Source organism: Hibiscus syriacus, unplaced genomic scaffold (assembly GCF_006381635.1).
Source record: "Hibiscus syriacus cultivar Baekdansim isolate YM2019G1 unplaced genomic scaffold, ASM638163v2 tig00111504_pilon, whole genome shotgun sequence".
In the NCBI taxonomy this organism is placed as follows: domain Eukaryota; kingdom Viridiplantae; phylum Streptophyta; class Magnoliopsida; order Malvales; family Malvaceae; genus Hibiscus; species Hibiscus syriacus.
This window is the reverse complement of record NW_024063107.1, coordinates 612,012-637,463: the sequence shown is the minus strand read 5'-3', so window position 1 is coordinate 637,463 and position 25,452 is coordinate 612,012. Positions and strand designations below refer to the sequence as shown.

Here is a 25,452-nt window from a genome sequence, read left to right as displayed (position 1 = left end):
CCGGGGTGATCATGATGATGGAAATAGGCTTAGGAAGGATAGAGATAGCACTCAGATGCATTATCCGTTGTTGAGGCCTGAGGGAGAGGTATATGGCTGATTCAGATGAACCCATCAGGGTTAAGGGCAAAAAATGGTGTTTTGAAGGTAATGGTGAACAAGAAAAAGAAGGTTGGCGAGCCTTTGAAAAATTTTGATCACTTGGAAGTTGAGGAAGGCCGGAGTGGTTCAAGTATTGATGATAGAGAAAATTTTAAGTTGTTCGAGTTGTATTTTACAACTCGATTTGAACTTGAAATTTTTTCGAGTCGAATTGAGTTCATGAAATTATAACTTGAAATCAATTCGAATCGAAAAAAATTAATTTTTCAAATCGAGTCGAGTTTTACTCGCCCTTAATTGTATTCTCGTGGAGGGAACTATGCATTTGGATTTTTTTTTAATTTACCTATAAAAGCTATAATTATTCTAACACAATTGTAAAATGAAAAAAATACAATATAAAATTTAGTAAAAATAACAATTTACTGATGTAAAACTTTTTAAATTAATGTTATTATTAATGATAAAAATTCTAAAATTAAAAAAATAAATGAAAAAAATGTTTATTTTTAAATTTTATTATATGAGGAAATTTAAACATTTAATTCCCTAAATTTTATATTGAAATTTGCACCATTTATTAATATTTGTTATATTTAATATTAAATCTATTTTTATTAATTTAAGGTAAATACAAGATAATATCAATTAGAAATAACCCTTTACTTTTTGATATTAGACGTTAACACTTAAATCAAAATCTTTAAAAAAATAACAATAATTTATATTTAAGTGGTACATATTTTTTTTTAAAAATATTTTATTATTTATTATTTGATTTATTTATTTAATTTAATATTTAATAGTATTATGGGAAAAAAACCAACCTTTTCTTTCCCAACAAGACACCTCCTTATTTAAATAACCCAACGCTCTCTTCCTCAGATCCCATTCATTGTTCAATCAAATTCAGACAATACCAAGTTCTTCTCTGTTCTTCGATCAACCAAAACTATGTCAAACCAAGCAGAATCATCCGACTCGTAAACTATCAGATCTCCTTTTTCTCCCCTTTTTCTTCATTGGGTTCGTTTTAGATTTCGATGATCCGATTCCGATTTTGTGTTTTTTTCAGGAAAGGGACTAAGAGGGATTTCAGTACTGCGATCTTGGAAAGAAAGAAGGCACCGAATCGGCTCGTTGTCGATGAGGCGGTCAACGATGATAACTCCGTTGTTGCTATTCATCCCGACACCATGGAAAAGCTCCAGCTGTTTCGCGGCGACACTATCCTCATCAAGGTTTCTGTTTTAGGATTTGGGTTCTTTTGTTTTGCTCGATTAATGGGTGTTTGTTTATGTTTGGTGTTGTTTGTTGTGGGTTTCATGTGATTATTCTCATGGGCTTTTCATGCTGTTTTGAATTCATAGTCGACCTGGGTCTCTCTTGCGCTAGGTTGGATGAATGATGAGAGTTCATTGTAGGTTGTTTATTAGGTTTTTATTATTATCATTATTATTTGGTTAATGGAGATTTGTTTATGTTAATTGTTTGTTGTTTTGTAGATTTTGGGGTTTTGTTTGATGAATTATGAGTCTCATTGGCCTTTTTATGATGTCTTTAAATTGATATTTGATTTGTGTTTTCCCTTGCGGTAGATTGGAATGCGTGATGGAAGTCATTGTAGGCCGTTTACATGATTAAGTTGCTAGGGGGTCAATATTATTTCTCTAGTTTGTGTTATTGGAATTGCAAATTTTTGTGTACAAGTTTAGGAATTTCAATGTCTTTAAGCTTATACATAACTCTTAACCACTGCTTATGTTTGTTTGTGGTCCATAGGGAAGAAGAGGAAAGATACTATCTGCATTGCTCTCGCTGACGAAACATGTGATGAACCGAAGATCAGGATGAATAAAGTTGTCAGGTCAAACTTGAGGGTAAGGCTCGGTGATGTTGTATCTGTGCATCAGTGTCCCGATGTTAAGTATGGGAAACGGGTGCACATCTTGCCTGTGGATGACACTATTGAAGGGGTCACTGGAAATCTCTTCGATGCTTACCTTAAACGTGAGTTTATCTGAATACTTTATTCCCGACTTATATATGGATTTGTATTTTGTTATTTATTAAGAGGAGATTTGCTGATCTAAGCAGTTAAAGGGGCAAAATAGTTCTGATTGTTTTTTAATCAATTCTGAGTCTATCGGTTCATTGAATAACATAAATTAGCTTATTGAGTGCATTTTTTCACATTGTAGAGCACCCTTGTATGTTCATAAGGCATTTATTCACGGCCTTAAGCATTCAAGGAGTTTGTCTTTCCTTATTTTTATGTGCATGTATGATGTGAAAAATACTTTTTATAGACAGCCCTTGCTGAGTGTTACTTTTCACTTGCTTTATATCAATTGATCTTGTGCACCCCGATGGACTCATATAATCTAATTGAGGATTTGGTTTGATGTTAAATTACATATAATGTTGAGCATAAATACTGACTAAGATAGTTTTACATTACAGCTTACTTTCTGGAAGCCTACCGCCCAGTGAGGAAGGGTGATTTCTTCCTTGTCAGAGGTGGAATGAGAAGTGTGGAATTCAAGGTTATTGAGACTGACCCTGCTGAGTACTGTGTAGTTGCACCTGACACCGAGATATTTTGTGAGGGAGAACCTATAAAGAGGGAGGACGAAAATAGATTAGATGAGGTAGGTTATGATGACGTTGGTGGAGTGAGAAAACAGATGGCACAGATACGTGAATTAGTGGAGCTTCCGTTGAGGCATCCACAGCTCTTTAAGTCAATTGGTGTGAAGCCACCTAAAGGAATTTTGCTTTATGGACCTCCTGGATCTGGAAAGACTTTGATTGCCCGTGCTGTTGCTAACGAAACTGGTGCTTTCTTTTTCTGCATCAATGGTCCAGAGATCATGTCAAAATTAGCTGGAGAGAGCGAAAGCAATCTCAGAAAAGCATTTGAAGAAGCAGAGAAGAATGCACCATCCATTATCTTCATTGATGAAATTGATTCAATTGCTCCCAAACGAGAGAAGACAAATGGTGAAGTTGAGAGGAGGATTGTCTCTCAGCTCTTGACCCTGATGGATGGTCTCAAATCCCGTGCTCATGTTATTGTTATTGGGGCCACAAACCGTCCCAATAGCATTGATCCAGCTCTCAGAAGGTTCGGAAGATTTGATAGGGAGATTGATATTGGTGTCCCCGATGAAGTTGGCCGTCTTGAGGTGCTTCGTATCCACACAAAGAACATGAAGCTGGCTGAAGATGTAATATACAAAATTGGAACATATTTTCTTTCCTCAAAGATCGTGAACCATTTTTTTTCTGTCTAAACAAGTATCAAATCTAATTAATTTCCCGACTTAATGCCAGGTTGATTTGGAAAAAATTTCGAAGGAAACCCATGGTTATGTTGGGGCTGATCTTGCAGCTCTCTGTACTGAGGCAGCATTACAGTGCATCCGAGAGAAGATGGATGTGATTGACTTGGAAGATGATTCGATAGATGCTGAGATATTAAACTCTATGGCAGTTTCAAATGAGCACTTCGCAACTGCTCTCGGAACAAGCAATCCATCTGCTCTGCGCGAAACAGTGAGTATAATGAATATGTTTGATGTACAGATTAACTGCCAATTATGATCTTTTTGGTTTAATTGTTTTTTAATATGTTTTTTCCTTGCATCTTTTCAGGTCGTTGAAGTACCCAATGTCAGTTGGGAAGATATCGGAGGTCTTGAGAATGTTAAAAGAGAGCTTCAAGAGGTAATACTGTCCACTGATTTTGGTTACTGCTTAGTTTACTCTCCTTTTATTTTTAAATTCATAGAAAATGGGATTAATTTGTTAATTTGGCACGTAGACTGTTCAATATCCGGTGGAGCATCCTGAGAAGTTTGAGAAGTTCGGGATGTCGCCATCAAAGGGAGTACTATTCTATGGCCCTCCAGGATGTGGGAAAACGCTTCTGGCCAAAGCTATTGCCAACGAATGTCAGGCCAACTTCATTAGTGTCAAGGGTCCGGAGTTGCTTACAATGTGGTTCGGAGAGAGCGAGGCCAACGTCCGTGAAATTTTCGACAAGGCTCGCCAGTCTGCTCCTTGTGTCCTCTTCTTTGATGAACTTGACTCAATTGCTACCCAGGTATGTTCAATGTTAATTCTTTTTTCAGTTTCTGGCTTTGTGCGCATGGATTAGTCTAGCAATGAAATCTTGCTTGTGGTATACGGTGTTGGGTTTTTCATGAAATGCCGATTCATCCTTGCATATTGCAGAGAGGAAGTAGTGTCGGAGATGCAGGAGGTGCTGCTGATAGGTTTTGAACCAGCTTCTTACTGAGATGGATGGCATGTCTGCCAAGAAAACTGTTTTCATCATCGGAGCCACCAATCGACCAGACATTATAGATCCTGCACTTTTGCGACCGGGTCGTCTTGATCAGTTGATCTATATCCCTCTACCCGATGAGGATTCTCGCCATCAGATCTTTAAGGCTTGCTTGAGGAAATCACCAATTGCAAAAGAGGTTGACCTCAGAGCCCTTGCCAAATATACTCAAGGCTTCAGTGGAGCTGATATTACCGAAATCTGTCAACGAGCATGTAAATATGCCATCAGAGAGAACATCGAGAAGGTACGACTATGCGTGTTTCCTCGCCTCCTAGTTTATCATTCGTTCTTGTCGATGAATAAGATCGTAACATGAGATACCGTTCTGTTTTTCCAGGACATTGAGAGAGAAAGGAGAAGAAGTGAGAACCCTGAAGCCATGGAGGAAGATGCGGATGACGAAGTGGCGGAAATCAAGGCTGCGCATTTCGAAGAATCAATGAAGTTTGCTCGAAGGAGCGTGAGCGATGCCGACATCCGCAAATACCAAGCATTCGCTCAAACATTGCAACAGTCGAGGGGATTTGGAAGTGAATTCAAGTTTGCTGAAACCGGCTCCAGGGCCGCAACATCCGATCCTTTTGCAACTTCGGCTGGCGGAGCTGATGAAGATGACCTTTACAGTTAACTTTTATATCTTCTTCAATTATGGCGAAGACCTTTTCTTCACTCGTGAACTTTTATGCAATTGTTGAACCAAAGGGAGCCTTATTATTATCAATATTATATCTTAGCAAGTATTATAATTGCACAATATCATTTGATTGAGAGGTTTGACAAAATATAGATATTATTTGTATTATAATAAAAATTGGTGAATCCAAGGTCTCAAAGACATAGTCAATCTCTTAAATAAGACAAGATTAGGAGTTCAAATTCTGTTAAAATTAAGTATCAAGTGTTTTCTGTGATAAAAAGTGCATATTTTTTGAGAATATGAATTCGAGCATCGAAAATATTATAAATGTGAATGTTCAATGTCATAATATTTTTTGGTATTGTTTGTTATCGAAGATTTCATACAAGGTGATAAACCCTTGTTTCCTTCAAAAAGATCAAGAGAAATCTTATACTTCAAAAAAGTCATTATCATAATCGAGTCAAACAATTAGACGATTTGAAATTAATTTGTTCTCACTATAAACATAAATAACATAAATAGTACAAATACATTATATTACATGTATCACAAAATCTAGTATAGATACTTGTCGCAACCGTCTTTCAGTTGGGCCCCGGAATTGGGCTTCGACTTGAAAAATGTGGATTGGAGTCGCCACCGATCATTTATTTTAAAATAAATGGGTTGATCGGATACCCTATGTCTTACCTGATCTGCGTTTTACCAGAAATGTGTTGGGTTCGGGAGTCGGTTACGGTCAAGGAAGGATTAGCACCCTTGAACCGCCCTTTCGGTACCAATTAATTTACCGGTTGTCTTAATTGCGAAAATTAAAAATTTAAATTAGAATTTATGAATTAGATTATAATTATTTACCTCTTGATCAATTAAAATTATCCTAAAAAGATCATTAAAAAAGTTAGTATTTTTAAAAAATAAATAAATAAATAAAAGGAATGAAAGAAAATCCAAGTGTAAGAAAACATAAAATAATAGCTAAAAATAAACAAAGATAAAAATGCAAAAAATAAGAAAAGCAGTACCAAATTTGGGAATAAACAGTTACTAAAATAAAATAGACAGAAAATAAAGTGTCAAAATTAGAAATAAACAAAGCCAGAAACATGTTAGTGGCTAAATTAAAAATAATGAAATTAAAATGCCAAAAAGTGAAATAAATAAAATGTAGAATTTTAGGGACCATAATGTAAAAAAAATGGTGACATTTAAGGGGGTTTAATGCAATTTTTACGCATATATTTTGGGGTCATTATGCAAAACACGGTAGGAATTGAGGGGACTTGAATGTGAATAAACCAATACTTTAAGCGACCAAAGTAAAAGATAACTACAAATATAGGCACCCTATGTCATATTAACCCAAAAAACCAAATTAAAAGCACTCATCTTTCTATCTTAACTCCAGATCACGTGAACCAACAAATATCCCTTTCCTTTTTATTTCGTGCGATGGAAACAGATCCCTAACCTTTCACAAATCTCACAGTGGCCGACTCCCAAAGGCTCCTAGCCCGCGTCGCCTCGGTTAAGAACCTTTTTCGTCTTTTTTATTTAGCTTCGAGATTGGTACAAAAGCTTCGATCTCCTTGTATTCCTTCGTATTTTTTTGTGCAATTTCTAGTGTAAATCGTGTGATTTTGCTGGAAAGCTTCTGTGTTATTCACTGTTTTTTTGCTCGAGTATTTCGTATGTATGGGTGTAGAAAAAGCTTGCATTTCGTATGAAATCTCTGTGTTCCTTACAGAAGGGATTACAATGTATTTATAGTGTTCATGTACTCCTATTTTTGGGTATTTAAATCCTAGTAAAATACTAACGCTGGTGTGTTGATAATGGTCGAGATTCTCGGAGATAGTTGCGTGCGCATGGCGGCTGTTAAGAGTCCTCACATATGAGGGTTGCTGCGCTGGTGGAGAGGCGATAGAAGTCTGTTGGGCTTCACGTGTTTATGTTTCTGGGCGAAATTTGGTATCTTCAGCTGCCCCTCTTTGCTCGTTTATCGTGTAATGAAAATAGAGCAAAGATTAAAAGATATAAATTTCGGCCATATCGAATATCATCTGCCGTAGAGTTGAAGTCCGATATTAAGACTGGTTTGTCAATCACAAAATGACTCCATCATTGTGAGGTTAAGTCAAAAATGGAAAACTCTGAGCACGAAATCCTTCGTTGTGAAGTTGAAAACGAGCTCAAAGCTTTTGACAAGTGGCCTCTGAGTCGTCTTCTGGCTCAAGATACTTCGTTGTGAAGGTGGAACTTGACCTGAAGACTTTGGTGTTGTGACGTTACAGATGACCCCTTCGTCGTGAAGTTGGGTCAATCTGTTTGTGAATTTGGAATCGTATAGGGCCCCTTCGTCGTGAAGTTGAGCCTGAAATTGGATATCCTTCCAAGTAAGTAGCATTGTTCCGAGTCCAATACCTCTGTCGTGAAGTTGAAATTGGTTCTGAAACCGGGAAATTATTTGTTGACAACCAGCCGTCCCTTTGTTGTGAAGTTGAACTTGTGTTGTCTCGAGTCCAATATTCTTCGCTGTGAAGTTGAGATTGGCTCTGAAATTGGGAAGTTGTTTGTTGACAACCAGCCGTCCCTTCGTTTGTGAAGTTGAACTTGTGCTGTCTCGAGTCTAATATCATTCGCTGTGAAGTTAAAATTAACTCTGAATGAAATTTGTTGACAATCAGCCGCCCCTTTGTCGTGAAGTTGAGCTTGTGTTGTCTTGGGTCCAAGATCCTTCGCTGAGAAGTTGAAATTGGCTCTGAAATTGGGAAGTTGTTTATTGACAATCAGTGGTCCCTTCGTCGTGATGTTGAACTTACGTTGTCTTGAGTCCAATATCCTTCGCTATGAAGTTGAAATTGGCTCTGAAATTGGGAAATTGTTTATTGACAACCAGCGGTCCCTTCGTCGTGAAGTTGAACTTGCGTTGTCTGGAGTCCAATATCTTTCGTTGTGAAGTTGAAATTGACTCTGAAATTGAGAAGTTGTTTGTTGACAACCAGCGGTCCCTTCGTTGTGAAGTTGAACTTGCATTGTCTGGAGTCCAATATCCTTCGCTGTGAAGTTGAAATTGGCTCTGAAATTGGGAAGTTGTTTATTGACAACCAGCGGTCCCTTCGTCGTGAAGTTGAACTTGCATTGTCTTGAGTCCAATATCCTTCGCTGTGAAGTTGAAATTGGCTCTGAAATTGGGAAATTGTTTATTGACAACCAGCGGTCCCTTCGTCGTGAAGTTGAACTTGCGTTGTCTGGAGTCCAATATCCTTCGCTGTGAAGTTGAAATTGGCTCTGAAATTGGGAAGTTTTTATTGACAACCAGCGGTCCCTTCGTCGTGAAGTTGAACTTGTGTTGTCTGGAGTCCAATATACTTCGCTGTGAAGTTGAAATTGGCTCTGAAATTGGGAAATTGTTTATTGACAACCAGCGGTCCCTTCGTCGTGAAGTTGAACTTGCGTTGTCTGGAATCCAATATCCTTCGTTGTGAAGTTGAAATTGGCTCTGAAATTTGGAAGTTGTTTATTGACAACCAGCGGTCCCTTCGTCGTGAAGTTGAACTTGCGTTGTCTGGAGTCCAATATCTTTCGTTGTGAAGTTGAAATTGGCTCTGAAATTGAGAAGTTGTTTGTTGACAACCAGCGGTCCCTTCGTCGTGAAGTTGAACTTGTGCTGTCTTGAGTCCAATATCCTTCGCTGTGAAGTTGAAATTGGCTCTGAAATATGGAAATTGTTTATTGACAACCAGCGGTCCCTTCGTCGTGAAGTTGAACATGCGTTGTCTGGAGTCCAATATCCTTCGTTGTGAAGTTGAAATTGGCTCTGAAATTTGGAAGTTGTTTATTGACAACCAGCGGTCCCTTCGTCGTGAAGTTGAACTTGCGTTGTCTGGAGTCCAATATCTTTCGTTGTGAAGTTGAAATTGGCTCTGAAATTGAGAATTTGTTTGTAGACAACCAGCGGTCCCTTCGTCGTGAAGTTGAACTTGTGCTGTCTTGAGTCCAATATCCTTCGCTGTGAAGTTGAAATTGGCTCTGAAATTGGGAAATTGTTTATTGACAACCAGCGGTCCCTTCGTCGTGAAGTTGAACATGCGTTGTCTGGAGTCCAATATCCTTCGCTGTGAAGTTGAAATTGGCTCTGAAATTGAGAAGTTGTTTGTTGACAACCAGCGGTCCCTTCGTCGTGAAGTTGAACATGCGTTGTCTGGAGTCCAATATCCTTCGCTGTGAAGTTGAAATTGGCTCTGAAATTGGGAAGTTGTTTATTGACAACCAGCGGTCCCTTCGTCGTGAAGTTGAACTTGCGTTGTCTGGAGTCCAATATCCTTCGTTGTGAAGTTGAAATTGGCTATGAAATTAGGAAATTATTTGTTGACAACCAGCGGTCCCTTCGTCGTGAAGTTGAACTTGCGTTGTCTGGAGTCCAATATCCTTCGCTGTGAAGTTGAAATTGGCTCTGAAATTGAGAAGTTGAAATTTACTCTCGAGCAAATTGTGAGTTCGAGAGAAAATTTTCAATCTGTCGAGTTGGTCGAAGTGTAGCTTTTTGCTGCCGAGCTAAGCAACCACCATCGTTCTTTAAAGGCGCTTACGAATCAAGTATCCTTGACTCTAAAAGCTGCAAAAATCATGTATGCCAAAATGAGGAATGTGTTGCACCTAATTATGTCTAAGATGCATGCAACATGAATGAATTATGTGTTATCTCTTCGTGCTTTATCTGCCAATCTGGTCCATGGAATCGATCGTGCCCCATTTGCTTCTCGAGCTTGGGCTTTACAGACATTTCATATCTGAGATTGTTCTGTTTGAAAATGTTTTTCTCATTTTTCTTGTTTCAGGAGAGAAAACGATAAAAATGCTGTAAAATATCATTCGCAATTGAATCAAATTATAAACGTGAGTTCAAAGAATATCAAAGGAATCAATAGCTCTTTTAACGTTTTCAGAGTTACAGCTCTTTGACCAGTGTTCAAATGGATGAGTTGGCTTTAGCTTGGCCTCCTTTCTAAGGTTTTGATAAAAAAAATGTCATTTTTTTTTGAAATATCGCAACATGCTTTGGCACTTCAATTGGGTGCGGACAAAATGACACAACTAGCATGATCACTTACTAGACCTTTTATTTCAGTCCTCTGAAATCTTATATTTGTTCAAGCTTTGTAGGCTCCTCTAACAAAGGCAGTGCAAAAACATCGGTCTAAAAATGAAATTCTTGAGTGCTTGTGTGTAGTTGACTATAACAGGTGTTCCTTAACTCCCTTAGTCCATTTTACCGAAAATTTCTTGCTTAGATAAATTTGATTTAATTTGGCGTTATCTGACTAGCTGAATCCATAAAGCCGGGGTGTTTAACCAATTGCTTTAGAGGGACATCTTAATATTATAATCTCAGTTATCAAGTTAACTGAAGGGTTCATCTCATCACAGAGTCTTCAGCCTGAAAAGAGCAATGGAGCAAACACCGAATTGCCAAGTGTTCGAGCAATGTCATGGTTTGAACGTAATCTACTCATAAGGCCAGGGCTTTCAAGTTTCCTCTATAACCAATTGCCTTAGTGGAATAGCTCAGTTTTACGGATTTAATTTCCTAAGATTGTCAAGAAGAACCTGTTATAGCCTAGGTGTTTTTGAAAGTCAAGGAATCTCATCTTTAGAGTTCAATTTTCAAGCAACTGACCTAAACTGGATTCACCTACTCGACTCTTTCATTTGTAAAGATCATCATCGTCATTGAACGTCTTAAATAAAAAACATAGTAATTGTCATATGCAAATGATGCCCCATGTTGTCCACACCTTATGAAAGGAAAAGGGTATATTGGTTAATTACAAGAGCAGGGTATGGTGTTTGAGGGTATATTCTGGATAAGGTCAAAGTCCTTTTTTTTTTAAATCATGTTACTTTGTCAAAGATCCGTAACTTTGAACCATTAACAGAGTTTCTTAATTCAAATGATATTCAAAGAATTGCAAGTTTGCAAATGTGATTTATTGCTCGCCATCATTAAAGCAACATAAATTTATTTAAAAGTCCTTGCAAAAACTTGAGAAAAGAATGAAAAAACAAATCCAAACAGAATGGCTCAAATGATGAAATGATATGCCTCACTTGGATGCCCCTAAGTTGTTGAAGTCGATCCGATTCTTGTTACGTATTTTCTGTATGATTCTCTTGATTGTGGAGTAATTCTCGATAGTGCGCCCTGGGACTCCGCTGCAATGAGCGTTCTCATCATACTACCTGGGGTACGGGGCTTCATGAATTTCTCTGGATATGGTGACACCACATGTGCGTCGAACAAATGTTGGTAAAGCTCCTTATATGTCATAGGGTCGAAGTGTTCTCATTTTTTGATGAATCATGTGAAGATAGTTAATGTGAATGTAAAGAAATGAACAAAATGCAAAATGTTTAAATGCATGAATCATGAAATGTCCGAGGCATTGATCCGAAAAATGTGCCTATTATTCTAAATAATCCTTATTGGGGACAAAAATGTTACGTCTGAAGAGACAAAAAACTTTTTGATGGTATAGATCCCGCACAGCCTCTGGCAAGTTGATTCGTCTTCCGCTTCTTCACCGGTTGAATATCCTGTCGAACCGTTCCAGCTCCTTTGGCTAAACTTGTGCGGGTGACGAGTTGCTTGCCCCAAAAAGATCTCGAATGACTGCATCTCCGGCCTTCACTCTATGCCGAGCTCGTTCCAAACGAAAGTGTCTTTGGAGTCTTCCATCCGAAGTTTGTCGACTTGTTTTTGGAATTCATCAATTAATGGTCTACAGCTTAGTTGGGGTTCCGCCACTTGTTATCGTAGTTTTCAAAAGGAGTTTCTGGGCCAGTAACATTTTCCTCGTCTTGCCCCTGCAACCTTTGCCTCTGAGTATTTTTTGACCACGGCTGGACTTCTGAGCTTTTTATCTCTTTGTATTATAACCCCTTTGTCCATTAATACAAATTATTCATGTTTAACAAACACATTTTTTGTGGATCAATACCTCGTTTTAATGATGCGAATGATAAAAAAATGCCAAAGAATAAAAATGAAAGGAGGAAGAGAAAAAAAAGTTAGTGAGATAATGATGATAATAATAAAAATGATGAAAATGAAAAGTCTTACCCCACATGATAATCTACCCGAACATGCTTAATATTCTTACACAGACATGATTTCTATCCCGCATGCTAATTTCAAACAAATCCTAGCCGCATGTTTGTCTAGTTCGCATGCTTTGAACAGAAAATAAAGCAGGAAATAAAACAGCCTAGGGTTTGGAATGAGGTTTCGGGGTGGGCTCTAATTCCCTGTACTCTCCCGGTTTAGGTTCTAAAAGGTACTCGAGTTCTCCTTGCCGGTGCCCCCTTGGGCTTACCAGACCCTTAGTCCTAAACCCATCACAGGCTTGTGTGGACTAAGTTAAACTCGAGGGGACACATTCCCTTATGCCCGCACGGTGAATAAATTCACACGAAGACATAAGGTATATGAATCCCGAAGGCTACTTGCTAGGCATATGCGGTGAATAAATTCACACGAATGCGTCGCTTTCACCCCCACTTAAAAGGGTTCGGAGCTCGGGTATAGAGCCTGAGATGAAACTTTTCGAAAATCTGAGATCATTGAAAAAATGTTAGTACAACTATTTACTTGGAAAAATAATCAAAGGGCAAATAATTGGAATCGAATAAATAAATTAAAATCTAAATTTACAATTTTCGCATAAAAAGACAACCGAAAATTAATTCTGGCCTGACTCACTTACCTGTCCCCAGCGGAGTCGCCAAGCTGTCGCAACCGTCTTTCAGTTGGGCCCCGGAATTGGGCTTCGACTTGAAAAATGTGGATTGGAGTCGCCACCGATCATTTATTTTAAAATAAATGGGTTGATCGGATACCCTATGTCTTACCTGATCTGCGTTTTACCATAAATGTGTTGGGTTCGGGAGTCGGTTACGGTCAAGGAAGGATTAGCACCCTTGAACCGCCCTTTCGGTACCAATTAATTTACCGGTTGTCTTAATTGCGAAAATTAAAAATTTAAATTAGAATTTATGAATTAGATTATAATTATTTACCTCTTGATCAATTAAAATTATCCTAAAAGATCATTAAAAAAGTTAGTATTTTTAAAAAATAAATAAATAAATAAAAGGAATGAAAGAAAATCCAAGTGTAAGAAAACATAAAATAATAGCTAAAAATAAACAAAGATAAAAATGCAAAAATAAGAAAGCAGTACCAATTGGGAATAAACAGTTACTAAAATAAATAGACAGAAAATAAAGTGTCAAAATTAGAAATAAACAAAGCCAGAAACATGTTAGTGGCTAAATTAAAATAATGAAATTAAAATGCCAAAAAGTGAAATAAATAAAATGTAGAATTTTAGGGACCATAATGTAAAAAAAATGGTGACATTTAAGGGGGTTTAATGCAATTTTTACGCATATATTTTGGGGTCATTATGCAAAACACGGTAGGAATTGAGGGGACTTGAATGTGAATAAACCAATACTTTAAGCGACCAAAGTAAAAGATAACTACAAATATAGGCACCCTATGTCATATTAACCCAAAAAACCAAATTAAAAGCACTCATCTTTCTATCTTAACTCCAGATCACGTGAACCAACAAATATCCCTTTCCTTTTTATTTCGTGCGATGGAAACAGATCCCTAACCTTTCACAAATCTCACAGTGGCCGACTCCCAAAGGCTCCTAGCCCGCGTCGCCTCGGTTAAGAACCTTTTTCGTCTTTTTTATTTAGCTTCGAGATTGGTACAAAAGCTTCGATCTCCTTGTATATTCCTTCGTATTTTTTTGTGCAATTTCTAGTGTAAATCGTGTGATTTTGCTGGAAAGCTTCTGTGTTATTCACTGTTTTTTTGCTCGAGTATTTCGTATGTATGGGTGTAGAAAAAGCTTGCATTTCGTATGAAATCTCTGTGTTCCTTACAGAAGGGATTACAATGTATTTATAGTGTTCATGTACTCCTATTTTTGGGTATTTAAATCCTAGTAAAATACTAACGCTGGTGTGTTGATAATGGTCGAGATTCTCGGAGATAGTTGCGTGCGCATGGCGGCTGTTAAGAGTCCTCACATATGAGGGTTGCTGCGCTGGTGGAGAGGCGATAGAAGTCTGTTGGGCTTCACGTGTTTATGTTTCTGGGCGAAATTTGGTATCTTCAATACTAAAAGTCGATATATCTCAAAACACTCTTCCAATATCCTACAAAAGTATCTCTGCAACATAAATCTAAAAAATTCTCTTCAAATAATTCTCTCTCTAAGACATTATAATTATTTATAGAATGAAATATTTGGTCACTAATAATTTTTTCTTCATAAAATATCTTCCCTAATATATATATTTATTTTATTAAATAAACATAAATATCAAATAATCTTCTATTATTATAAATATAATAAAATTTAATTGAATTATCAATTATAATTTAGATCAAAATATAATATTGTAGGTAAAGATTTAAATTTCTGCATCATTTATTGGAAATTGGAGATTCCCTTTTTCATGGTATGCATTTTTTTGGGATCTTTTGTTAATAATAGGGTAAAATACTTGAATGACCATCCAACTATGGGGTTGGTATCAAAATGATCATCATTTTGCAAATTACATCAGTATGACCACTGAACTATTTAATTGGATTCAATATAGTCACCCGACATTGGTATTTAACGGAAGCGCTTACATGGTAGTTAATAAAATTGATATAATTACAGATTTGAACCTCAATGCTTGTACATTCAATCAATTTGGTCCTAATTTAACTTTATTTAATAAATTAACCATCCAATCAGAAAGAGACATATGCCACCATTAAATTAAATGATATTTTCCTTAATTTAAATTTATTTAATTTAATTATTTATCTTCCAACCAGATGGTGACAAGTAAGGCACAACATTGATGTCATGGGGATTTGAATTTGGGACCAAGTGGACCAAAACTACACAATTGGATTGTATTTTATAACATAATATAAATATTTTATAAAGTAGCTAATGATAGAAGAAAAAAATTAAAATGCTTAAGAAGGGATTTAAACCTAGGTTAAGAAACACTTGAAAGTACCAAATCACTGAACCAAATTATACATTTATATAATAATTTGGTAGATTTTATATATAAGCTTAACATTGATTTATACACTATTAACATAAAACTAAATTTAAAATGTATATAATTTTAAAATAAATTCAATATTTTTTTCACATTCATAATTCAGTGATTGTATATAATCTTAAATTGAGTCTTTTTAATTTAAAAAATAAAAATTAATGATAAATTTATATATAAATCTACCAAATTATTATATAAATGTATGGTTTGGTACATTCAAAAAAATTTTTGGCTTAAGTTCAAATCCCATAAGCATTTTTATTTTTTTCTTCTATCATTAGCTACTTTATATATATATATATATATATATATTATCTATTAAATACACCCCAATTGTGCAGGTTGGCTTAGTGATAAGGTGTGTAGTTTTGTTCCCCTTAGTCCCAAGATCAAATCCCCTTGGGGGCTGTTTGGTTGGTTCGGAAATCTCATTCTTGGTAATATGATTTTTGGGTATATTAATGGGAATGTCATTATCTCCCTTTCTTTAGGTATTGTTGGATTACCGACGTTTTGGGCTAAAATGCCCTTAATTTTTTTTCAAAAATATCATTCTTCTATCATTGAATAATACAAATTCTACGAATATTAAATTACAAATTTATCCTTAAACTATTTTAGATTTACAAAAAAAATCTATAATTAAATTTTTATATGAAGTTCAGGGGTTAAAATAAAATTTTACCCTTTCATTAAACCTTTTTATATTTTCAATTTTGTAAAAAAAATATAAATTTTATGAATTTAATTTTTAAAAAAATATATATAAATTTTTTTTAACTTGTTAAAAAACAAATATATAATAAGAACAATTTAGTCAAATATACATTCCAATAATCTTTTATTCCTTTAACCAAACATGGTAATCTTACATTCCTGCTAAACCAACCAAACACAAAATAAAACATTCTCAGTAATCCTATTCCCTGGTAATCTTACATTCTCACTGGTAATCTTACATTGCCACTGATAATCTTACATTCCGTTAACCAAATGCATCCTTAGTCCCTAATGATAAAATTCGATACAAAGATGGCAATAGGGAGGCATATTTTGATGTATCGAATTTTCTTTGTCGAGCAACTGATACAAGGCGATAAACCCTTGTTTCCTTCATAAATATGAAGATTAGTAGCAGTCAAGGAACCGCAAATGGGAAAGATTTCCAAGAGAAGGAGGTAACTCACCAGATAAAGCACAAGAGGACAAGCCAAGGTACTCCAATGCCGATAGCTCAACTATTCCAGGCGGGATATTCCAACCAAGCCGACGATCACTAAGATAAATTTGGGTGATGCTTCCAGCGGGGTTGCATGATATACCGGGCCAGTTGCAAGGCTGTGAAGTGTCGTTGCTATGGCCATTCCACCATCCACTCGTTAACAGAGCTTTGGCTTTAGACTCCAATGGCGACTGCTCTGCTGTTGCAGCAAAGGAAACAAGGATGGTTACCCAGAGAACAATGGGATTGGTGAAGGACGAAACCATGTTTAATTAAGCTTGATTATCTGTGTGCTACAGGCTCGGTTATTGCATTTTTCCAGAGTAATGAATAAATACAAGCTCAGTATTGCATCTTCTTCCACCAATTGGAAAGATTTTGCCCAACGTTCCCTTTACTTCAAGTGTTTACTTTGACTTGTATTCTTCGTTGGGCAAAGCTGTTGTATTCCTTCTACTTCCCCTTTCTCTAGTATGCAGAAACTACATGGAAACAACCAAGTGGGTTGATTGACTACTTTTTTCCACATTGGAAAACAGAGATCAAAATGGACATTCTCTTGTCTATATAGTATCCGCGTGTAGTTTACTCCTTTTATTTTACTCATTGTACTTCAAATCTTTTCAATTTCCCCACTTAACTTAATACATTGGGTTTTTTTGGTCACTCGGCCATTAAATAGTTAACGACGTTAAAATGAGCAGTTATATAAATGCAAACGATGTCACTTTGGTGAAAATTTTGTATTTAAGGGTAAATTACACCATCATCCCTGAACTTTACTCTCTCTCCTATTTCACTCATTGTACTTTAAACTCATTCAATTTCCTCACTGAATTTAATACAATTAGCATTTTTTATCACTCGGCCATTAAATATTTAACGATGTTAAAACAACGTTGTTTTAGAAAAATAAAACTTTCACCAAAACGACGTCGTTTTGCATCTATATAACAGCTCCTTTCTGACACCGTTTAGTGACAAAATGGTTGAGTGGCCAAAAATATTAATTGTATTAAATTCAGTGAGGAAATTGAACGAATTTAAAGTACAATGAGTTAAATAGGGGGAGAGTAAAGTTCAATGATGATTGGTGTAATTTACCATTTTTTAAACGACATCGTTTTAAATGATGTTAACTATTTAACGGTGTAGTGACCAAAATAGGGAAGAGATGACAAAGTTCAATGACAAAAAAAAACTCAATATATTAACAGTAGGGAAATTGAAATTTTTTAAAGTTTAGTGAGCAAAATAGGAGAGAGAGTAAAGTTCAGTACTGAAATTTATAATTTACCCTTATAACATCTTTTATTAGACTTATAGGAGAAAAATATTAAATTATTTTTAATTAAAATTAGGAAAAATATTAGGGATTGACATGAAACTCGAATCCGACAGGATTCGACCCAACCCTATTAGAAGAGATTTTTTAAAACAAATTCGAGTTCAAGTCAGATTTTTTAGAGATTATATTTGGGCTGGTCAGGTTCGGATTTAGGGTGAAAACTATCTGACTCGACCCAAAAAATATAATTTTAGTTTATATATTTAAGGGTAATTACAATAAGACCCCTCTATATATTATTTTTTCAATTAAATCCCTATTTTTATTTTTATAAATATATTATTTCAGGTCGGGTTGAATTCGAACGTTATCTCAAATGGACATGTCGGGTTCGATTCGGATGGAGGTTGCAATAAAACCCACCTCGACTCATGCTTATCCCTAGATAAAACTGGTTTATATATATTAAAGGCTCGATTCATTATTATTTTTAATTAAGAATAAATAATTGATTGTATAAATATGAAGAATTAAATATATAATTATACAAATTTATTTAATAGTCACGACAATGCACATATACTGATATAGATATTCAAACATTGAATCTCGAGAAAATTAATTATCTCTTTAATCATTGAGCTTACTCGATAAATGATTAGACATCATTTCTCAAAGTCCCAGGTTTCCTATTCTTCTTTTACATAATCTGCAAATCCAGTTTCCTATGATCAATGATCACAGTTGACTGAGAATCAGTAAAGTTCAAAGCTTTGATTTTCTTCTAATCTCTGGAGTGCCTAGGTTTTGCAGGTCAAATAGAGAATTCAGCTCCAATGATGCCAATTCCTTCTCCATCGATCCATGAAACTCGTCCTGAGATTGATGGTGATCCTCTTCATATTGATCTTCATCAAGATCTGTTTCTAGAGTACGTTTGATCTCTTTAAAATTGCTCATTTTTCTTGTTTTCTGTTTTAATGATCAGTGATGTTCATGGGAATTTAGGCTGTTGTACAATGCAATATGTATAGTTTTCTGTTTCATGGAAGAAGCATGGAAATCTCATCACTTAGAATCCTGGGAAAATCGAATATTCTTGCTTCGAATTCGTATATTGTTGCATAATGTTCCTCTTGTTGATTTGTTGTCTTGGTGTATCAACAATTAGGGAGCTTAGAGCTTCAACATTGTGTTCGATTAAATGCTGTTTTTATCTCGGTTACAGTTACTACGGTGGATCTACTCCGATTGCATCTGTGCCGCCGAAAGAGAGTTTCGGATGAATGATATCCCTAATGGAATTAATGACGCTCCTCCTACGATTAAGGAGAACGATTTAGCTTCTGCACCGGTTCCGCCTTGTACTTCGGGGCAAGGATTGCCTTATGCTCCTATAGATTGGCCAAACACCGGTGATGTTTGGAGCTGGAGAGTGGGGAAGAGGGTCAACAAGGATGGCTTTTACAGCGATCGATTCATCAATGTTCCGAAATGTCTTTGGTTTCGAGGAAGTCCGAAAATGTTTGCCAGCAAGCCAACGCTTGAACGTTTTCTCCTATCACATTTTCCGGATGCTGATATGAACGCGTTCTTTGCTTCATTTGTTTGGAAGATCCCTGCAGTTTTGGAGTCTCCCATGAAAGGTTGGCTGAAAATCATATACCATTCTCTGTATTTTGCTGCCCTTTTAAATGATCGATCTGTGAACTCTTAAGGTGAACAACGATCTCTGTTTTGTGCTTGTTTCGAATCGGTATCTAATGAGTCGAGTCATTAAATTTCATATCAACTACTTAAAGAAGTTTGAAATGCATTAGTGCCGGAAATAAGAACATAGCCTAGACTCCTAAGAGATATAGACACTGATGCATGCACAGGCATATATACTTCACCTTGTGGGACACTTAATACGGACTCGTTCGTAGCCAAAACTGTTCACAAGCATTTTTTCCGGTGTGTGTCGTAATAAACAATGGTACTAGATCATTTAGTATGCATGTTTAGCTTTGCATTTGCTCTTTTCATTAAGTTTCTAAGGGAAGAAGAGTGAGCTTTCACTCGAGCCTAATCGAATTAGTCGAGGTGTACAGTTCTCAAAGCTGAGCATACTTGTTTACTTACTCAGCACCAGCAGTAGGAATGGAGGATGCTAAAAGAGAAAGTAACACTATTGATGCTGAAAGAGAAAGTAACAAAAAGACCCCTCATGGTAGCGGGAGGAAGAGGAATCCCCCACCGACGACTCCCGTTTCTGAAGCAGTCCGAAAAAGCAGAAGACGACTAAAGGACCAGCATCGGTCACACCTAAGCGAAAAACTCGGCAGCGTGTTAAAAATTCTGCCCCGCCCCCACCCGAAACCGAAGATACAAATGGTGTTCCTGAATTGTCTTTCTTGGATGATGAAACAACAAGAGGTTAGAATATGAAACCATTGTTTATTTTAAAGCATCAATGCACGTTTTAGCGTTGTCTTTCATATGTTTTTACAGCGGAATTTGACAACTATCTCAACGCTTTGGATGAAATGCTCGTGCCACCTCTGTCCGAAGAACCGGTTTCTCTTCCAGAGCTGCACAACTACTTCGCTGCAGAAAACGAAATGGCTGAAGCTCGAATGAAACTGTCTTCGTTTCTCGATATGGATTTCCCTTCGTTGATTTGCTTCAAAGACCTGGATGAACTCACAAGTCTAGCATCTAAACTTCGGAAGGATCCTACCCTTACCGCTGAACAACTTGTGAAGTTGAAGCTGATCGAAGAGATTCCATCGTTCTGCGAGGTTTTCTTGGAGAACAAGGAAATTATGGAGCAGGCCGACAAGTTCTTTACAACGCTCGAGGCCAACAAGGCCAAGGTTACTTCACTCCGACAAGAGTACAGCGACTTAAGAGAACAGTAACACGTATACAATCCGAGGTCGATTCCAACACCTCGACCGTGCAAGAAATCGACAATCAGATCGCGCAACTCAAATCCCGTCGTGCACAGCTTAATAAGTTGATAGAAAACAGGAAGAAAGACAAGGAGGAACTGACATACAACCAAAAGCTGGTGGCGAACTCCATTCCAAAAGTCGTACACGAAGTTCAGCTCGCGAACGTGAAAAAGCCGAAATGGGATCGAAAGAAGGAGAATGCGGAAAGACGAGAGGCCGAAATACTTTCTAAATTTGCTCCTCTAAAAGGGTTTTCGCTTTGAAGAAATCCATCACTCTCAAAGAACTTAAAACACAGGTGTTATGGGACTAAACCTTTTAGTTTCCTATAACAGCAAAATAACCGAGGCTGATACTGGCATTATTCAGTTGCTATTAACTTGTGTGTATGCATTATTATTCAGTTGCTTTTGTTTTCGTTGATGTTTCAATTATTCATTTTGATCATTAAATTTAGGGTAAAGTACACAAATGGTCCCTCCAGTACAAGGTATTCCTTTATTGAGTCTCTCACTATTAAAAATTATAAAATAATCTCCTGACTATTGGATGCTACTTCTTTGAGTCCCCAGAATATTAAAAGCTACAAAATGGTCGCATGACTATTTATTATGTTCTAAACTCGCCATTTTCCGTTAAAAGGTTGCTGGCAACTTGAGTTAGATGTTAACAAGCTAACTGGAATATGATAAAATATGATCCCAGAATCTCAAACGACTATCATATCTTAGTCAACATGTTAGCGTCCAACTCAAATTTCCATTATTTTTTTATCGAAAAATAACGATTTTGGAACACAATGAATAGTCAGTGACCATTTTGTAACTTTTAATAGTCGATAGGCTCAAAAAAATAATGTACTATAATTGAGGGATCATTTTGTAACTTTTAATAGTCAAGGGACTCAAGAAAGCATTGTTCTATAGTCAAGGGACCATTTTTATACTTGACCCTAAATTTATTGAACTATTATAAAATTATCTCTAAAACTATTTTATAATTTTTAAAAATTCAATAGCAAAACGATTATTTGAATATAGTTTAGTGGCTTACAATGTATTTTATCCTTATTTGTTTTGTTTGTTTGGGCTGTGTGCTCTCGTTCGGTTATAGGCTTTTGGGCCCTTAAATTTCTTTATTGGGCCAGACAAACATTTGAATGACTAAATAGCCCCCAGCATTTCTCCAAAATCCCCTATTTTGCCACTCTGTGAGCGACTTCTCCTCAAAACAGTTCCATTAAATACAGAAGAAGAAGAATAGACAAAAACAAACTCGAAATAACCTAAAAAATTAACAGATCGAAGTGAAAATGGAGTGTGTGTTCGGCTTAGTGGGCAACGATTTCGCCGTCGTTGCGGCGGACACATCTGCGGTTCACAGCATCCTCGTCCACAAATCTAACGAAGACAAGATCATGATCCTCGATTCTCACAAACTCGTCGCTGCCAGCGGTGAACCCGGCGACAGGTTTCCCCTCTTTTTTCCAATTATTTGTTTCACTCCGTGCAAATATAGGTATATTTATTCGTCATAGTAGAATTCAAAGAAAATAGTAATGTAACTTGCTTTTTCTCCATATCAGAGTGCAGTTCACGGAGTACATACAGAAAAACGTGGCTTTGTACCAGTTCCGAAACGGTATTCCTTTGACGACTGCGGCGGCCGCTAATTTCACTCGCGGTGAGCTTGCCACTGCCTTAAGGAAGGTATCAAATCAGCTGACTTGTAATTAGGGTTTCAATAGGTCGTGATTTGTTACTAATTTAAACTTCTGATGGCCTTTGTTTAGTTAAAATTTAGGTGTAAATCGTAGAGAGGGTTTGATGAGTTGGAGATTTTCGCCTTCTAGAATTGTAGCAATCACCTTGTACAATAAAGCTTCACCATGCTTCTTTGCCTGTTTACTGTATAACAAATTGGACTTGAGATGAAGCATTGTTAATGACTGCTAAGCTCTAATTGTCTTGCTTTTTACTTATAGCAGAATATCTATTTATGGCCAAATTTTAGGAGATCCCTAGGTAATGATTGCTACTTTCCGTGGGTGATGTAAATGAAGTTCTTAGCTAACCTATAGAGAATTCTGAACTTGCTTGGAAACCTCATTTACTTACCGAAGGAAACTAATTTTGATAACTGCATTTGTTTATGATGCTTGAGGTTGCTGGATATGGATTCACTTGCCTCAGGTTTTATTTGGCTCTTTAGATGTTTTCTTTGGAATTATTGCGTGACTTACTTAGAATGGTAAGATTGTGAGGTTTCCTATTCCATACGTTCTTGAATGAGATTCTTGTAAATGTATTCTTTCAGTGGAATTTTGTATCTATGAAGAGTAGGCATTGGAATTTGGTACTTAGAACGCTTGCTTCAATTGCATGTGCTAAACAAGGCTAGAATCTCCTGTGCTATTTTTTTACCTAGAATGTTTGAACTAGAGAGACATAATACCATGTAAGGTTGATATATGATTCAAAGTAGAGTTGATACTTTTATTGCATGATTCATGAATCAATGACCTTATCTTACCTCTCTTCAATTTAGTATGATGTAGTTTATGATGGAACACCTTTCGAACCTTTATGGAATTGGTCCTTGTTGTTTTAGTAGAATATCAGTTTTGAACAGTTCTGGAATCTTGAAGTATACCATGAAAATATTTTATCTTTTTGGTGTTCCAGTGATAACTTAAAACATTTCATCTGTTTTGGGACCTCTGTTTCTTCTTTATCTGATCAGCTGCTGTGTCCTGGAGTTCGGTGCACTTATTGGTCTTTGTTTTCCTGGAATCTTGCACATCTAGTTCTGAAATAAGTTATTTCTTTTAGCAATGAATTTATTTTTAGAGTTCATAATTGATGCATCTATGGTCGATACATGCACTGTCAATGTGCCAAATTATGTCATCTCATTAGAGGTTTTCAAAAATGAATATAGATAACCAATGTTGTCAAGGGCGCTCGCCTTTTTCTACTTCACCATTCCTTGGGCTTCAAAGCAAGGTGAGAAAAAAGCTCACCTCATTGAAGCTGGCCCCTCTGTTGTGCATGAAAAAAGAGAAGGGAAGAGAATTGCTCAAAAGCCCAGAAAATAAAGTTGAAAACTTGAGAAAAATGAAGATATTTTTAGTTTCCTCGGACCTAAGAGTGTAATATTTTGAGGCAAAAAGAAAAGGAAAGAAAATGGAACAGAGTTGGGAGAAAATGAATAGACTCAAGAGAGGGATACAGGAAAACTGGGAAAACCAGAAAAAGACTACTCAAAAAGAAGATCCCACGTGGGCTTCACCTATTTGACTTGTCTTTTGTTCTTGAATTATCTAACAGTCTAAAGTTTAAACTATGCCGGTTTACCTTACATTTATACTATGCCATTTTACTCAGGCATGCTTTATTTTCGTGCCTTGCCCCTCAGGTTATATTGAGGTGTCTTAGTGCCTTGAGTGTGCCTAGCACCCTCGAATACAGTTGTGAAAACTTTATTTCTAATGAGGTGTCATTATCGTATTCCTTAACAGCGTACTGCATTAAATAGAAATCCTTTGTTCAACCAAATTGAACTAATGTATAGGGTTTTCGCCTTCAGTTTTGATGTGGGTATCTAATGTCCTTTTACTATAATAAACTCTTTCCTAGAACTGTCGCTTAAAGTTTTGATCTTCGGTTGTACTCTTGTTGCTTTCAAGTGCCTTCAATCACACCTTAACTATTCATCCATGCACAAGAAAGAATTTTTAATTCTCTGTTGCGTGCCATAAGAATGCTAAATTTGGTCTCTTTCTCACCTCCTTGTTTCTCCTATTCCTAACAATGGCGATTTTCTTTTCAGAATCCATATTCCGTGAACATCCTTCTTGCTGGCTATGACAAAGAGACAGGCCCGTCTCTGTACTATATCGACTACATCGCTACACTTCATAAGGTGGATAAGGGAGCATTTGGCTATGGATCCTACTTCTCTCTGTCCATGATGGACAGGCACTACCACAGTGGCATGACAGTGGAAGAAGCCATCGATTTAGTTGATAAATGCATAACGGAGATCAGATCAAGACTGGTTGTGGCTCCACCAAACTTTGTCATCAAGATCGTCGACAAAGACGGGGCCAGAGAGTACGCCTGGCGTGAATCTGTCAAGGATGCTGCAGCTGCTTCAGCCTGAAGATACTTGTGGTGGACTTGCCCTTCGGTTCTGGATGTTTAATTTGCATTTACCGATAGGAAACAACGTGTCTCGGCGCAGCCAAAACTAGTATTAAAAGCAATGTTTAACTGGCTTGATTATGCGAAAAAGATTTGGAAATTTGATGATGCTTCTTATTTTTAATCTTGGAATGGAAACATTTGTGTGCGTCCAGGTACAGAGAAGATCATTGAGTTATTGTGTGTTTCCATCTAAATTTAGTGATGCATTGCCAATAGAGTACTTATTGGGTGGGATCGGTTAGGTCAAGTTTCTTGAATATTTTGATCTGTTTGTTTTAACTTGCTCTGTTTCTATTATCAGTTCTTTATGTTAATTTTAGACTACGGGCTTGGTCGATAATTTACTTAAAATGATACATTTTAATAATTAGTTTAATATAAATTGTAATAAGTTCATATATTTTATATTTTTATTTATTCATTTTCATAATAATTTCACCATTATAAAAAATAATTCCATAGAATCTCTGAACATTTTAAATTTATAATTTACGAGTTAAAAAAAATTATTTAATTACAATTTAAAATATAAATCTTATCACTAAAC

At 36.4% G+C, this 25,452-nt stretch overlaps 2 protein-coding genes and 2 pseudogenes across 2 annotated transcripts; 3 read left to right on the top strand and 1 right to left on the bottom strand.

Annotated features, from left to right (window-relative positions):
• Positions 1–980: 980 nt before the first annotated feature.
• On the top strand, positions 981–5,212 carry LOC120164098 (annotated as a pseudogene).
• Positions 5,213–10,900: 5,688 nt separating this feature from the next.
• On the top strand, positions 10,901–24,955 carry LOC120164099 (proteasome subunit beta type-2-A). Its single transcript, XM_039173859.1, has 4 exons — positions 10,901–10,911; positions 21,956–22,167; positions 22,283–22,406; positions 24,529–24,955. The coding sequence occupies exons 2-4, from the start codon at positions 22,010–22,012 to the stop codon at positions 24,859–24,861; spliced, it is 615 nt and encodes a 204-aa protein (XP_039029790.1). The 5' UTR covers positions 10,901–10,911; positions 21,956–22,009; the 3' UTR covers positions 24,862–24,955.
• LOC120164100 (receptor-like protein 52) lies at positions 16,174–16,820 on the bottom strand. Its single transcript, XM_039173860.1, has 2 exons — positions 16,436–16,820; positions 16,174–16,359 (listed from the first exon to the last, which is right to left on the bottom strand). Exons 1-2 carry the CDS (start codon positions 16,734–16,736, stop codon positions 16,250–16,252), a joined length of 411 nt encoding a protein of 136 aa, XP_039029791.1. The 5' UTR covers positions 16,737–16,820; the 3' UTR covers positions 16,174–16,249.
• On the top strand, positions 18,595–20,991 carry LOC120164009 (annotated as a pseudogene).
• Positions 24,956–25,452: the final 497 nt, after the last annotated feature.

Excerpts from the sequence above, each read along its gene's own strand:
- LOC120164099 (XM_039173859.1), top strand. The coding sequence starts at position 22,010 with ATGGAGTGTGTGTTCGGCTTAGTGGGCAACGATTTCGCCGTCGTTGCG. Across the intron at positions 22,168-22,282 it reads AGCGGTGAACCCGGCGACAG|AGTGCAGTTCACGGAGTACA; the intron begins GTTTCCCCTCTT and ends TCTCCATATCAG. Across the intron at positions 22,407-24,528 it reads TTGCCACTGCCTTAAGGAAG|AATCCATATTCCGTGAACAT; the intron begins GTATCAAATCAG and ends TTTTCTTTTCAG.
- LOC120164100 (XM_039173860.1), bottom strand. The coding sequence starts at position 16,736 with ATGGTTTCGTCCTTCACCAATCCCATTGTTCTCTGGGTAACCATCCTT. Across the intron at positions 16,360-16,435 it reads GTCCTCTTGTGCTTTATCTG|GAAACAAGGGTTTATCGCCT; the intron begins GTGAGTTACCTC and ends ATATTTATGAAG.